Consider the following 17,170-nt stretch of genomic DNA (forward strand, 5'->3'; position numbering starts at 1 on the left):
TGAAGGGGGCGAGAGCGGGTTGAGAGGATGGACAGGCAGCTGATCACAACAGACAGATTATGGGCCCAGCATGCAGGCATGTTGAGGTGCAGGCCTGCCTGAGGCCTTCATGGGAAATGACTTCTGACTGGCAGGGAATAGGCCAGTGTCCGGGCTAAAAGGCAGCAGTGTACAGCGCTCCTCACAAGCGGTGGCTCATTAGCAACCAGCAGGAGCTGCAGATGATGCGAACAAACCAACCGTTATGGAGGAGCACTGAGGGAAAATATGGCTGCCGACGTGTAGGAGAGAAATCTGATTAAAAGCTGCAATGAATGACGTAAGAAGAGACATGGAGAGAGGACAGAATCAGAGGTAAAGTAGAGGTTCTTCCCTTAAAAAATAACTAGTCCTTGTAGCCAAGGTCATCAACTACAGGAGTCACTTTTCCCCATGAATAAGCTCCAGGACTTTCTTTCCTGACAGCTTGTCTAGGGTTGCTACAGATGTGAGGGAATCCTTTCATTCTCCTTAAGCACCAATATATCTCTCTGGCTCAGGGGCAGTAATTGTAAATCAGGCCTCTGACTAATGATGGGGAGATGGAATTCAACTGCTTGGCTGCAAACTAGCATTAAATTCACCATTATTCATTATTATTCATCTACATCCCCCCCCAAAAAAAGCCCCCTCCAGACTCCACTGTTTTTTTGCTGTGATTAGTTTGACATAATACATCCAGGCTCCTCTAATGATAAGTCTGACAGATAAGAAGAACAAGAGTTATGGTGGCAAAAGAAACACTGCCAAATAAAACATGTTATAAAGTGACAATGCTCAAAAGCAGCCTATACGAGTTTATATGTATTTAAAAAAACATTTGCTGGCATGAGTCGGGTTATCACAAGGTGTCTTTCTGTGACTTGACCAATGAGGAAAACCACCAACACTTCAGGATCTGTTCAGAGTGGTGGCTGTGGAGCAGAGTGCCCTGGCTGCAGATGGGAGGAACATGTGAATTTAATCTGGCTGCTTCCAAATGCCCTGTGGCAACCACAGCAAAGAGCAGAAAAACGTAAATGGATGAAATTATATCCATATGATTCAACGAGACAGCTAAGGAGAGGCAGGTTTCTCATGCACTTCGTCAGGATACAAAATTAAACACAGCTTCACTAAAACATTTGCATTATATAGTTTACACATATCATTTCCACTGTGAAGCGGGACCTTTTTAGCAGCCAGCCTCATCTGTTGTGAATAGGGTTTAATATGAATCAAATATAATACTGGACCTCTCTTTCTTTTCTTTTTCTTTTTTTAAAAACATGAGAACAATAAATTCAAACACACTTGCTTTGTTTTTCCTGAAGCATCACCTCTCTTCTGTTGTAAAAAAAAAACAAAACCTTGATTTAAGAATGGTGAGATATGAATAGAAACAGCACTAAGGACTAAAAGCAAGTGAGTGTTGTCCAGATGCGAATGAACAAGCGGGCAGAGTGAGAGCTCAGCCGATAAATTGGTGGGAGGAAGTAGTCATGTAAATGACTAAAGAAATTGTTCTTAACAGCCATTTTGCACTCATGCCTGAGTAGTTTGGGGGCCAGATTAAAAACTATGTGGATGGCACAACAGGAAGCATTTCTATGATGAGTAAATGAGGCTGCTCACATAATGAGCCAGCCCAGCTATTTTGTACCTCTCACAGACTGTTTGCAAGAGATTGAGGAAGTGCAGTGATGGATCTGAACCCCTGCTCCTGCGGTGGAGGCCTGGCACAGTGCAAGCCTGGCTGCACAACAACATGGTGAGGCTTCATGGAAGCACTTAACCTGCTGTGATTCAGAGACCTTTGTTCAAATGTCTACCAGCTCTGCATCAGATTAGGGAGCTAAGATGTGATTTCCTCTTAAACCGGGCAGCCTGGGGTTTATCAGTTCACCAGGTTGAGGGAAAAAGGACAACAGGGTCACGTTCTCAAAGAGATGTGGCAGCTGACGGGGAAAAAGATATGTCTTGTGTTATCAGAGAACCAAACTGACTTCAAGCTAACTCTTTTGTTGCCTTACCATATTAATTTTTGTGTTTCATACAAACATAATTTAAACTCGACTGTATGTAGCACAGCTTAGTTGTACAGACTCTTATAACAAACACCGGTTCATGTTATTTATCACATCCATATCAATTCATATCAACAAATACCATACCATATCGACAAAACCACAACTATTATCAAAGATTGTATAATGATTTAATTTTTCTAGCTGCCCTGAGATTTCTGTGAAAAATTCACACATTTCAGTTCACAGATCACTTTTATTATTATATAATTCACAAAAACCTATTTTCCATCTGTTCACATCACATACTGTATACACTACTGTTACCAATTGCTTTGAATATTCATGCTGTAGGTAGTTTGTATGAAATATAGCTAAAATATTATCAGGAATGTGAATTTGGTGAGGTTTCTTTTCCCCTACAGACCTGCGCTGTGAAGGGGAAAACTCTCACTCTTACAGCTTAAAACTGGCTTACTGCCACACTTCATGATCTTATTTTATTTCCTTCTGCACTGGAAAGTATTATTAAATAAATTTTTTATTGCAGTCCTAACAAGGCAGAACAAGACACATTTATTATCTCTCTTTAAATTTAATCTTGTGCTTTTGCAGCATTTACGTGAATATGACGATATGCAATTAAGACTTGTGGTTGTAAATGTTGCGTAATGTTAGCAGGTTTGACATGAAGCTGTCACATAAATTGTCATCGTACAGTATTTACACTATTAAATGAGCATCCAAAAGTGGCTTTTTAAGTTCCAATGGAAATTACTTTGCTTTGTTTTTAAAACAGTGAGAGTGAAAGATGAGAAAGATTTATTGTAGACTAGGGTTTGTATATGAGCTCAATAACCATTATGAAAAGCACCGGCTTCCCTTTAGAGATGGAGACATGATCCTGTGACCTCTCATTCAGTCAAAGACGTTATAAGAGCCACCCCACTTTTTGTTTTGTGACAGCGTGTTTATTCTCACCAACAATCCTAACCATTTATAATGGCTAATTAGAGTGTGATACAAAGCCTCCAGTGCCACAGCCATTAGTAACCATCAAGGCATTAATTATAAACCCATTCATGAAATCCAAACCCGCCATGAAAAAGACAGACTGGGGGTTACGCAATGAAAATCCTAAACATGATCTGTGTACCGAGCCGGCGCCTGGACTGATGTTACTGGCAGCCAATTCAGGATCCTGTTTGATGGGCCCTTGAACTACGGTGTCCTCTGACACCCGGGCTTCAATCTGTCCAGCACCTTTCACTCACACTCTCTTTTCTCTCTTCTACCCCCTTCTGCCAATAAGCTCCTCTTGCCCTGCAACAGGGTGCTATATAGCTCAACAAACTCAGTGACTCCATTTTATACTGCTGGTAAAATGGGATGACAGACACCGATTCAGCAACAGCCAGTGATGACAATAACATTATATTTAATTGATGCGCTTTATTGCTCTTTTGTTAGACGTAAGACAAACAATACAATCCAATGTGATGATTGGCCTGTGCTTTGCAATGATCTTTTTACTGGATCAACACCAGCATCCCTTATTTTCCCCCTCCTCTGTGACTTCTCCGCCGAGAGCTTCTGCAGAACATTTTGTATTTTAGGAATTTGTTTGACATTCCTCTCCACAGATATTGTTCTTTTACATGGTCCAAAAGTCTAATATGCTTGAGCTGCACTTGGCACCTTTGCATGTTGGCAACTCCAGTACTTAAGAATGGAAAATCTTCTTCTCTATTACTTTTGGTCTTTTTTTACTTTACCCTTTCTTGTCAACTGTCTACTTATAATCCCCTTAGTTTTCCAAAGTGAAAACTCGAAATGCAACATGTTTTGTGACGGCATTTCATTTTGGTCTACTGAGGCTGCTGGTAATGGAGAAATTGGCATCTTTGGTTATTGCCACAGGTCTCAAAGGACACCTCGGTTCTGACAACAATTCTTAAAATAAACCATTAATGTACTAAACAGAAAAAAGTGACCACCAAACCAGACTCAATCCAGAAAACCTAGGTACTTTGCCAGCCAGTACTTAGCTGTTTTCTAACAATGTATTTTTTTAAAAAGCAAGAATTGTTGCTTGTGGTCAAGGAATATTTCATTCTCCAACTTTTTGATTTTAGCTGATAAGATATTTATATTATAAAATGTTTCCTAGTGTCATATTCTATAGTAACTTAACTTAACTTCAGTCACAGTGTTTCTGTATTGTAGAGACTTGTTAGGCCTCCTTCTCCCTTTTTGGCAAGCCATCCGCTGTCCACACAAGGAGTGACACAGCTGTCTAAAGGCTGACGCCTACTGTAGCACATGCTGGCGACTCTATAACTCTGACGTGAAAACAAATAAACACTGCAGAACACCGGTGAGTTGCCAATCCAAATACCTTGATGCCAGAAACACTACAGTATTCAGACAGAAAACATGCCAGCAAAATTGAACAATAGGTCAACATGGCATTGTGATCAACACCAGCCCAAGGACTTGAGCAGGGTGAAGGGGAAGAAAGTGCATTTATGCAACCCTCTGGAGGGGGACCAGACCTCAAGGTCTCAAAGTGGGTAAAAAAGCAGCTGCCCAAGAAATGTGGTGCAATAGAGTATGCCATGATGCCCCTAGATTTGTTCACTTCTCGGCGTGCCAAGGTTGTGTTCTTTTCTGCTCTCTGTGGGTTTCAGGGTCCAGTTTCCAGTTATGAGCATATGGCTGGTTTCAATATATCAGACTGTTCTAGACATTCAATGTGTCAAGTCCAATCAAGTCACAGGCGTTCTCAGCAAGCACATCACCATTCATTCACATTCCAATAAATCAATTTACCACATTTCACTATGCATTCTCTATTCATATTCAGTAATTCAGTGTGCACAGTCCTGTAGGAAAACACATTTATTTGAGTGTAAAAACAATCCACATTCCAGTGCGATGGACTTGAGCAACCTGCCAATGGCAAAAGTCCAAACGTTTTCCACTTTCTATAGTGGTTCATATTTGTAAGTTTATGTGTGTCATGTTATATGTCACAATTTGCCAGCTGGAGTGCAAGGAGTTACAATACAACATTTTTCCCATATCATTTATTGTCTGGCTGAACTCTTAATTGTGCATGGCCTAATCTTAGTGTCTTGGTTTTGTTCATTTCTACATGAAACTGGAATATCGGTTAAGCTGATGTTTAGTTGATTTTGTTTTGCCTCTGACAACAGTGCAGTGCAATCTCAATGGCAGATACTACATGACACAGAATGAAAGATGGACATTATGAGAAAAAACAAAGGGATATGCTCTGACTTAAAGGTGTCTTACTTCTACTGTTATTCTGTCTGAATAACCAAACCAATCTGGTTCTAAACCACAGATAAAAGTTTTTCAACAATGTTAAAATAATTCAAACGCTGAAGAGGCTGAATGTGAAACATATGTTTTTAGAAGTCAACAGAAAGATAAAGGGTTTCTTTCTGGAGACGGCGATCACTGGGGTGTAAAACTCTAAAGCGGAGAAGGGTAAATCCAAGCTTAAATATCTGTAGTGCCAGTTCTGCTGGTTCACACATAAAAAAATAAGAAGAAATTAGATCACTCTGTGTCCTTATATGTCCATTAAAAAGACCTTTGCCTTTCTCTGGGTGCATTGTTTTTCTCTCAGTAATTTCCCATCTCTCCCCCATTATCAATCATTACAGTAGATGTGGTTTTGGTAAAGCCCTTTTTGATATATGTGCCATTTACCGCCACAATCCACACCCTAGTACTACACTTGGACCTCTACATATGAATCTTTCTTCACTCTCTTACTCTAGTGGGCATTTGAAAACACACAAGCCTGAGCTTGGAAAGCTTGGAAGACCTGTAACAAACTCTGCTAATGTTTTAAAAATGTTCTGAAGTCTGCATTCAGCGCATACCAAATCACTTGTCATGCATAATACCTTGTGATTAATTCTGGGCATAAATGTCATCTTTGGGGTGACATCAGTGGAAGTGAATTGCCTGTCTGGCTCAGTTTCTTTCAGCCTTCACTTCTTTACTCAAACATTCAAATTAAACACGGCACACTAACCACAGAACACTGCAGTGCATAATTTAAACTTGACACCCTAAATGTAAACATGTCTTTCGGTACGTAATTTATCCATACTTCTCTTAGTGTTTATTTTGCACGGTAGCAACTCAGTTTCTCATATATATATTAACTGCAGGTCTAGCGTAGTCTGGTGGGGTGGAGTATGGATCTGGTTGGGTGGAGGGATACTGTCATCCTGGGTTTGTGGTGTGACCCAGAGGCAGATGTGGTCTAAATTTGTATAAATGTCCTTCTTGTTTATTTGTTTGGTGGGTGATGTGAAGGTGGCAGGGGGTAGATGTTGCTCTGTTGGTCTTTTCTATTCAGTGCTCACTGCCACACTGTCAAATCAACAACAAGACAAACAAAAAGAAAGATTTACCTCTGTTCAACACACACACAGAGCACACACACCACCCATGTTTTTGGTGCATGGGTTGGTGAAGTGGCTGCTGTGGCACAAAACAAGGCCAGTGTGTAAACATGAGGTGTGGGAGAGAATGAGTGCCTCAGAACAGAAGACCTGTTATGTTCCTGGTCCGTAAAAGGCCACAGATTACTGTATATGGCTATAACTATCTGTTTGAATTTAGCAAAGAAATGGTTAAGTACGCTCCCGCTATGCACATGATCCATGGTAGCAAAGCTTTTAAGGGTCCAGAAGGCTCGCCTCTGTCAGCCTTCCCTCTCTTGCATCCCTGCAAGAACTCCCTGAACATTACTGAGCCCCCACACACACACCCCAGCCTCATCTCTCTCCAAGTAAATTGATCTGGTTCAGAAGAGAGGTTAAACTGATTAGATTGGACATTATTGTGACACAATCTCTGTGCAATGTATAACTAGCCGCAGTTCTGGGTCTTCAGGTTTCTGATACTAGAGCGTGATTAAATGTTGAGGAAATGGGGAAACTCAAAATATCACATTCCAGACAAATGCAATTAGAGTGTATCACATGTTGTAAATCCTGCATGCTTTGATACCTGGTTTTAAGGTTGAAAGTAAGGTAGCTTGACCTCTTGTAGCATGTGCATAACATTTTCAAGAAGTGCTCCGCTGATTATATTGTGCATTAGTGTTATGTGTTATACCAATACAGGTTGTTAGGTGTTAGCTCTTCAATGACTAGTTCAGTGAGAACTCGAATTAGTTCAACTACCTCATATACTATGACACGCAGGTCCATCTAGTCATAAATATTTGAAACCATGGACAAGGAATCCAAACGGGACAGAAAACATTTCAATGAAAACATTTCTCAGAAAGTTTCATTGGTGTCTTTCTTTGGCTCAAGATTGACATCATTTGTTACACAGTGATTTGATCCAGGCTAAATCTACTGGGCAAAAAGTTACCATGCTATTTATGATTGGAATCCAGTTCCTGCAGTGTTGGAGAACTAATGATACCTTTTGGCACAAGTTTCACATCTTAAGCAAGATGTTATTACACAAGAAATGAAAATACCATTTTGTACTAACAGGAAATGATGCAAGGTGTGTGCCACTGGGGATCAATCTCTTTGGAACGCCACTGGTGGTTCCTACTTTGGAAACCTGACAAAAATTTAGCTCCAAACACTTAATACTCGACCCAGCTGTGAGCAGTTCCTTCATTTCTGTTGATGACAGGCTGACGTGCATCATGGGGCGAGCAAATGAAACCAACAGTTTATATAGTAAAAATATGTGAGGTGAGGTTGTTAGCGCTTTTAAATAACATAAAAGCATATAATAAAAATATTAAATAAATTCAAATATATATACACTGCCTGTCCAAAAAAATCAGCACGTAGATTTAACTAAGCAAATTGGTAAGAGCCTCCCATTGGATAATTACTGCATGGATGATTATTTTTCAGCTGGTAACAAGTTATAACTGATGCAGTGAGTAGCTTCTCATTTCTTAAACGACCATGTTGGAAGATACATCCAAGTTGTGGAAAATATGTAAATCTGTTTCAAAAGGACCAAATTATTGGCATTAAGTAAAGAAAACATGTAAGGAGATTGATGAAACTACTAAAACTGGGTTTAGAACTTTCTAATAGAAGAAGGTCATGTGGTCTGATGAGTCCAGATTTACCCTGTTCCAGAGTGATGGGCGCGTCAGTGTAAGAAGAGAGGCAGGTGAAGTGATGCACCCATCATGCATCATATTGTCTACTGTACAAGCCTGTGGGGGCAGTGCTATGATCTGGGGTTGCTGCAGTTGGTCAGGTCTAGGTTCAGTAATGTTATGTGTCCAAAGAATGAGGTCATCTGACTACCTGAATATACTGAATGACCAGATTATTCAATCTATTGATTTTTTGAAGGAGAGGTTCAGGGAGCATGATCACAAGATCTTGGCGAAAAATGAATGCAACTCTGGACGGGAATAAATGAATGTGACATTGCAGAAGTTTATCGAAATTATGCCACAGCGACTGTGGTATGCAATCAAAGCTAAAGGCAGTCCAAAGAAATATCAGAGTGTGTTACTTTTTTTGGGGACCGGCAGTGTATATTAACAATGAGCATGAAAATGCTGAATATCAATTCAATATCAATTTTCCCTTTTATTTTGCTTTTCAGACAATGCCACACTTTCAAATGTTAACAAGACATGTATATTATTGTCAGCAAAAGACAATAATTTTTTTAAAATGCAGAACTGATTTTTGCAGTACTTCTCTTCACATCTTGGCAAGACTTTTGGGTAGAACGTGGACCACATTTATTATTTATTCAAATGTCATCATGTATATTAAATAATATGTTCTACAAGTAGCATAATTGATCATAATTGTGCCAAGATTTTATATGTACTGCCAAACAAGAGACTAATGGCTTAAAATAAAGTGTTACACTGTCTAACTAAACTGATAGATCCAGAGGGGGCATATGTTGTGGTTGTATATCTGCATTAAGCCTTAAGTCAAAGCAGCCCTACTATAGCTATTCAGCTCTAAATAATAGATAGTGGGAGGGAAAAAAGAGAATAAAGTTGGGGAGGTGTTGGGGGGTTGAGTACTGGACTACATTACTAAAAAAGATTGACTGGAAAACTTTTTTAACCTGACAAAAAGTTGGCCTAGCCCACTCAACAAGAAAAACAAGCAAGATCCATCTATCCAGGGCTTTCATTCGTATGCCAAAACATCAGTCGCAGAGGCCCAGCAGCTGCCAGCGGTTTCATCATACCAATATCACATATGGACAGAGCTGTGTTACTATTAGTATGACGACGTGACTGCCAAGCAGCAAAGCAGATCTGACAGGAAGACAGAATAACCACAGGGAGGAATTATGGGTTTTTAAAAAGAAATTGAACTATCTAGCTACCTGATGAACTCATTTGCCTAGCCAATGATTGACAAAGCTAATTCAGAAAATAATTTAATGGTTTGCAGAGGCATGGGACCTTCAGGTATAGTGTTATAAGGCGATCTCTGCCAGGTCTATATTTGGGCTTGATTATGTCTTTGCATTTGTGCCAAATTTGCAGACTTCAGGAGCTCTGTTTCCTACGAGTGCAGTTATTCCTGACATGCTGAATCAATGCCCTTTATCGCCTATTGACCCTGATTACTTTAAATGAGCCATATACAGATCTCTGCTCTCCCAGAATATTGGGGTGAATGTGTGTGACTACAGCCTGAGGAACCAGTTGGCCTTGCCTATTCACAATATTTTGCAGATGTAATTTGGTTTTCAAGCATGCCTGAGTTCACTGGGTCAATATAAATGTCTGTATGTTGTTGCTGCTGGGTGCAATTGAAAGACTTTGAAGGTTTTTAATGTTTTTATTTTAACTGAAAAATAACAGGCTACTAGAATAAAAAAACATGTATATTTTGTTTTCTTAATACCTGAAAAGTCAACATTTTGCAGAAATTTGCAAAATGTATGTCTAAGCCTCTCTAAATGCTCTTTATGAGCATCTACATAGTTTGGGCCCCAGTGGTCCAAACTATCTAAACTATCTCTAAATTGCCCAGACAGACCTAAATGTCAGAGGCTCATACAGATACACATGTATTAATATCAATGTCACTCGTTGCCCGCACAGAGTGCCCACAGAGCTCCAATTTCAGCCGGCATTCAGAGGAAAAGTCGGGTCATGTGCTGAACCTAAGTTTTAATTAGCTAATGGCACTCCCTGTTTCATCCGAGCGTCTGAGCTGATTGTTCACAAAAGATTACATTAACTCCTGAAAACACACCACCTTGGCACCAGCTTTCACTTTATGTCTCAAAGTCTGCAGCCAAACCAACACACTCTTCTAAAAATCTGTCTAGCAAACCTAAACGTGTGTTTACTGAGTAAAAGAAAATAGAAAATTTCACAATTCTCTCAATTGCATCTAATGGCATGAGCCCTGGAAGGAAAAAACAGGAACATAGGGAAAACAAAAAATAAAAAAATGTAGTATTGCAAAAAAACTAACAAACTAATAAATTCATCCACTGGCATCCAGCATAATGAGAAAACTTTCATCTGCTTATTTAATGACATCAAAATCACCAATAACATCATCTAACTTTACTTACATAAAAGTTATTGAGCATTCCTTAAATCATCTGTCTTTTAAGGTAGGAACAAAATTGCAGTTTTAAAGGAAGCCTGGATCTGAACCTAAACTGTCCTTATAAAACATTATCTTTGCCATTTACAGCATATAACACATTCAAACTGGAATTTCTTAAAATACTGCATCTTTCCAAAAAAATCGTATATCTTAATTTTGCAAATAAATATACTAACATACCAGAAGCACAGAATCGAGTTTCATGCCTCTGACCACTGACTGCGCAACCATCATCTCACAACAACATAATCTGTTCTAATAACATTTAAAGCACAAGATTATATACTTGTTTTATGAGTAGGTTTTTGTCTGACATCTGACCAAAACTGCTAAGCCAAACAAACCAAAGTACACAAAGTACACAATGCTCTACTCCTGCCTGAAGTCACTCTGCCGTGTAAACGCATCATATCATTTGCACACAGAGAGCCTTCATGGTTTAGGAGAATATTTTCTGACTTTCATAGCTCACAGTTCAGCCTTCAGACACAAATCCACTGGGCTCGGCTCTGACAGAGCAGAACAATATCAAAGTCTGCGACCATGTCGGGCATACTGGCTGGATATATTTTTAATATTTATGCAGACACAGGAAAAAATGTAATAAACTAAACCAACAAGTGAATTAGGCATGAAACACAACAGGATATTGCAAAGAGATTATGTTGTTTCCTTTTCGCGTATGTGTCCCTCAGCGCCCTAAACAACAGCCTAGGGCCCGCTTTAATTCTGGGGAGAGTGAACTAAACATATTTTCCTAAAAGGTCGCAGAACTTTTAAGAGCCACTAACTCAACTATCTACATATGGAGGGAACTTGCCTTTTTGCTTTTTCTAAAGGCAAAATGTATTAAAATATTAGCCAGGTACAGGCTGTGACAGGCTCATGCAGAGGTCGGGGTATGACTTGTGTGTTGTGATAATGACTTTTTCCTGCCAAGGCGCAACATGAAGCAAATGCTGTGCAGATGTATGAAGAAAATGAGATACTGTACACATGCCTATACATATACTATACATAAGGAAAGAGAGAGGAGACTGAGGGGGAAGGGAGAGAGGGCGAGAGATAGAGAGAACAAGAGAGAAGGAAGAGATAGTTGTGTTATGTTTGGATATGAGGAGAGGCTTTTTTCATAAGCGCCGGCTGGAATCTGCCACTGGAAAGATAATAAAGGGATTAGTCTCGGTTTTTCTAGAGCATTTGATCCTAAAACAGAATGTCTCATCTGTTTCCTCTATTCGAATTGCTTGAATTCTTCAATGCTTTTGTCTATTGCATGAACATGACAAACACAGTCCTAGTGTCTAAAGTGCACAAGCTTAGACAAAAAAATAAGAAGCACTTGGGGTGGACACAACTGAAATACGTGGGCATGCATGGTCTTTAAGATGAACACTGACACACTAGGTTTTCTACACAGCACACAGTACTTACTTAAATCCATACAGACTATATACAAACACACTGTTACAAATACATACAGAGAACATGTTTATTTTCTCTGGCTCTCCAAGTTTATCTGCTGAATTCCCAAATCAACATACATTCAATCCCTGCTGATTAGATGTGTTGATTTAAGCTTGAAAACATTTCACATTTTTGTTTACGTTCTGTCGGAAAAGCAGGAGTGTTACAACCCAGTGTACTGTACACGGAATCAATACTTCCTATTGTGAGAGTCAGTGGAAACAATATCCCCATTTTCATATTGCTGCATGGCTGTGAATATAGGTGTTCCCGTGTGCATGTGCCTGAAAATAAGGGTGATCAGGAGGTTAGGGTGTGTATAAAAGTTTCACAGTGCCTCATGTCCAAAGACAGAATCCAGTGGCACGTAGACACTGAGCTTAATTGTTCTAGTGCACACATATGGTAAACATCTCCAAAAACACACATAAACACACACACCTTCGCAGTGACACGTTTACGCATACCTATTCCATATATATATATACAAACAATCACACAGTGTCTATTTGCCCTGTGTCACCCCTAATGTTACTTCTCCCTCCTCACTGGAGTTAAGACACACCAGTGCATTGCTCCAAAAAGGCAAGTGCGAGTTTTCAACACAACACAGCAGAATTAACAGTTGGGGCACGTACAATGCGGCAAATCACTTCCAAATTTTTACTTCACGTTGTGCCAAGAAAGCAAGAACACTAATGCTCTGGAGTGACGCAAAGCAGCTGATTCTGTGGATTTCTGGCTTCATTCAGCGGTCAACTCAGATGTGCATTAGCAAGTATCAGACTCAGTCACAAACAACATGAGTTTCTTATCCAACACCAGCACCGAAAAGTGCTATAAAATACAATGTCCTATTAAAACATTCTTGCCTCAGCTAATTTTACAAGTCACTGTTACACAAGTTACTTAGAAAAATAAACAAGACCTAGTTTTTCTTCTTTTATGATAAAGGTCTTGAAAAAAGGTCTTGAAAAAAGGTCTTGAAAAAAGGTCTTGAAAAAAGGTCTTAAAACAGGTGTTGTACCAATACTGCAGACTCCGCTTTTTAATAATTAGACTTTGGATGAGTTCCACTGCTCAAAGAGGACCGCTTCTGACAGGAGCTCTGGGTGAAGCCATCAAATGAGCAAGACTAGTAAATGTTACCCACTCTCCCTCTGTGGCTCCCTTCTCCAGACTACTACATTTCCCCTCATGTTTAGCTTGGATATGAAGCCAATTCACTTAATACTTGTGGGACAGCTAAACATTTAAAAGCTCCCATTTAAAAGGATCAAGTGTAGGCATTGTTTGGTTATGTTAACCATATGTGTTGGCTTTTCATGATCTGAATCCCTTCTCAAAAAACAGAGTGCTCATGAAAATAAACATGACTTTGCTCTACACAAATTGTGGACTAATTGTGTATTTGGACTGAATCATTCTTAAGGTTGGAGGGCTTTTTCCATTTGCTAAGGGACGTAGGGGAATGACAGCTTGACATTGATTAGTGTGTTGGCTTGTGGAATTGGAGACTTACCTGTAAAGAATACAACCACATATCTATTTATACTGACAGCGTATTGCTACTCTTACAAGCAGCTCATCTCCTAAATGGAAAAAAAAATATTTTTTTCATGTTCCACTAAAAATACAGGAATTATAATCATAACTGTTTCTCAACCAAAACAAAATAAAAGTGTCTGTTGAAACGTAATCAGCAGTGAAGCAAGTCCAGTCTTGTTTTTGGACTCATTGGACATGTTGTGAAAAAAAATCATCTAGGGGATCTGTATTACTTTGTGAAATATGTGTTTAATTCAAACAAAATATATTTCTTTAACAGATGGCTACAATTATGGGACAAACTAGACTGATATTAAGGTTGTATTTATTATTAATAAACAAAACCTAATACTTTGAAATGAGTAAAAGTAAGGCAACTGACTACTGGGGGGGGGGTGTTATTTGAGTGTGGTTGGAGGATCATTTTAGTGGTTTATGATGACTCACCATACACTTGTTAGGCTTCTCTCCAGAGTGGACCCTCATGTGAATGAGCAGCTTGTAGCGAGCGTTGAAGGGCTTGTAGCGGCGAATGCAGCCAGCCCAGAAACAGGTGAAGTCCTCACCTTTGCGCTGGTCAATGTGGACCTTTTCAATGTGCCTCACAAGCTCCTCCTGCTGCTCATACCCAGCACTGCAGTCAATCCAGCGACACACCTGCTTATCAGCCAGTGCTCCTCCTCCAACTTCTTCTCGCTCTGGAGCTGTGTGGGACCCAGGGGGGCCTCTAGAGGTCGGCTTGAGTCCCAGCGAAGAGGCCGGTGATGTTTGCTGGCTCTGGTGGAGCACCTGGCCCCCAGGGCTGGCCCCCACACACTGGTGGAGGTGGTAGGGTGGAGGCATGGCAGGTCGAGGGGTGTGGTGTGGATGACGAAGGTTCCCACTACGACCACTCAAATGAGGGTGATAGTGGTGCTGAAAGAGTTCATCTTCACTGGGAGAGAAGTCATCAAGCGGCTCCTGTTTAAGAGTAGCTGCTGATCTCTGGCCTCCGTCCAGGAGACCCCCAGCTTCAGGCCCAAACTGCAGCATCCCAGACATCAGGGCCCCACTCATCAATAGCCCCAACCCGTCCGTACCACTGCCTCCCGCAGCTGTTCCTCCAGCCCCACGCCCCTGCAGCATGGAGCTCCGCTCCTCACACAGTCCCTGGCTCTGTCCCTGGCCCTGCTCCGGCTCCAATGATGACACTGAAGAGGAAGACGAGGAGGAGGAGGAATGGGACAGCAGGCAGGTGGCAGGTGAGGACAGCTGACAGCTCTCGTGTAGCGAGGCCTGCTGGGGGCTGCTGTGAGGTGGGGGCCTCTGGGGGGCTTCCCGTGAGCAGGAGTTAGAAGGCGGGGACGTAGAAGAGGAGGAGGAAGAGGAGGAGAAGCTGGCACGGCTTGTGTGGCTGGGCGAGAGGTTAGTACGGAACCCGTTGACACAGGCAACCATCGACATCGACTGGGAGGAGGAACAGATGATGGCGGTGACACTGACGTCCTCAGAAGCACCACCAGCAACTGATGGGGAACTTGTGACAGCAACGCTGGTAGCGACAGTGGACTGCGAGGACAGGCAGCGTCTCTTCAAACTGCTAGCACTGAGCAGTCGCGCTGAATGATGGGAGCCAGCTGGGGACAAAGCCAGTGGGGAGGAGTTATCTTCATTATTAAACGGTTGCACTGCGTCGCCTGAAACAGCACTACCTATATCGCTTGGTGTGCATACGCCACTACCATTATTGCTCACGTGCAGAGCTCCAACTATTTCGTCCCGTGGCATCTCCAAAACTTGGCTTGCCCTACAGTTCTGATACCCAGTCTGAGATGCACTATGGACCCCCGAGCCTGTGCTGGACAGCTTGTAGCCCATTGACTTCTCTTGTTTGATTAGGTAAGAGAGAGAGGAGCAAGCCCCATTGGCACTGCTGCAGTTCAGGCCAGGTGAGGATCCTGGCACGGTCCTCTGGAAGGCAGAGGATGATCTGTAGGAAGGAAAACAGACAAAGCAGGATGTGAGCGCTGTTAGATCACAGGCTGACAACAGATGCAGACTGGTACATTTTACCTCCTATTTTCACCTCCTGCCCTAATATTTCTCTCAGTTTAAATGAAAATCAAGTCATTCTAAATGGGTTCCATTGACCTAAAAAAGTTAATCATAGGGACCTTTGGGAACAAACATTACCAGCTGTACCAGTACCAATACCAGTGTGTAGGCCATAAAAATCATTCAGTGACATAAGGTGACGTTGAAGACCAGGTACCATCCACTGCTGTGTTTTTATGAATAAATGAAACAGGATCTTCTGGTAGTGAGAGGATATGAATGGGCTTTATGATTAAGAATAGAGAGAGGGGAGGGCTACCGAGACAGAGAGACCACTGGCTACTGTGTCTCTGTGACAGGCTTTGATGACACAAGGGGGTTAAACCCAACCCAATGTTGGGGATAAATAGGGAGTCACCTGTTTTGGTGGTATAATTGCAGCCTATAAAAGGTCACCGTTTACAATACTGTGTATTATGGTGGGAATCTTTGCCCTGCTGAATGGGGAACCCAGGTCAGATTTCTCTATGCATTGCTGTGATCTCCTCCATAATCATTGCTGTCAGTTGGCTCATTATGGATTTCGTCCAAAGCCCCTGAGTGATGTGAGAAGAGCTCTCTTTTCTGCAGGTTGTGTCATGAAGGAATTGTCTTTGTCCTTTCCCCTGGGCATGCTGGGGGGAAAAAAATGGAGCTAAGGCTAGCTTGGATTGGAGAAAGCCAGTGGCTGACTTTGTCATCGCTGTTAATAAATACTTAACCCCGCTCTCTCTTTCTATTCATAAACACCATTTCCTGTTTGGCTGTATTATTGTGAGACTATATGAGAATCGTCTGTCCAAGAGCATTTTCAGCTAGATGACATAGGATAGAGAGGAAAAAAAGAGAGGGAGAAAATAAGGTGGACAAATTCCACAACCAAGAAAATCACTGGAAATCTCTCTGACTTTACCAACAGTAGTCAAAGGTTGCACAACAGCAGAATTGCATTAGCGTAAAATAAATGTTGTACTTTAGACCCCTTCAGTGTGTTTTATGAGTCTGGGTAAAGCTTTCCAACTACAATGTGTGTATCTGATTCACAATAGCAAGAATAATGAAAAACATATTGTACCTGCATATTGCTGGTAATACTACACCAAAAAGGAAAACAAAAGAAAACTGGCACATGAACAGATTTATTGTAAAACAGGAATAATGGGAACGGTTTACCTGGTGTCTTGGTGATGGCCGTCCTGCAGAAGGAGGTCAGGTGTAGATCTGTCGCACTGGAGGCTCTGGGGGTAAAGCCCCCCTGAAGGCCCCCCTACAGATAGTGGTAAGCTCTGCCCACATCGCATCAGGGTGCCCTCAGTGTCACCCAGCTCAGCCTCTATGTCCTTCTCTGAACAGTAGGCAACATTTACTGGAACAGGGAAAAGGAAGTAT

At 41.3% G+C, this 17,170-nt stretch overlaps 1 protein-coding gene across 1 annotated transcript in view; it reads right to left on the reverse strand.

The window, feature by feature from the left end:
- LOC113152278 (zinc finger protein GLIS1) overlaps positions 1-17,170 on the reverse strand; it is a 63,804-nt gene that overhangs the window by 20,830 nt on the left and 25,804 nt on the right. Inside the window, exons 2-3 of the mRNA XM_026345433.1 lie at positions 16,955-17,147; positions 14,156-15,677 (exon numbers count right to left, since the gene is read on the reverse strand). Of these exons, the coding sequence (XP_026201218.1) occupies positions 14,156-15,677; positions 16,955-17,147 (1,715 nt within the window). The remainder of the gene's footprint in view (positions 1-14,155; positions 15,678-16,954; positions 17,148-17,170) is intronic.

The sequence above is a fragment of the Anabas testudineus genome, chromosome 4, assembly GCF_900324465.2.
Source record: "Anabas testudineus chromosome 4, fAnaTes1.2, whole genome shotgun sequence".
In the NCBI taxonomy this organism is placed as follows: domain Eukaryota; kingdom Metazoa; phylum Chordata; class Actinopteri; order Anabantiformes; family Anabantidae; genus Anabas; species Anabas testudineus.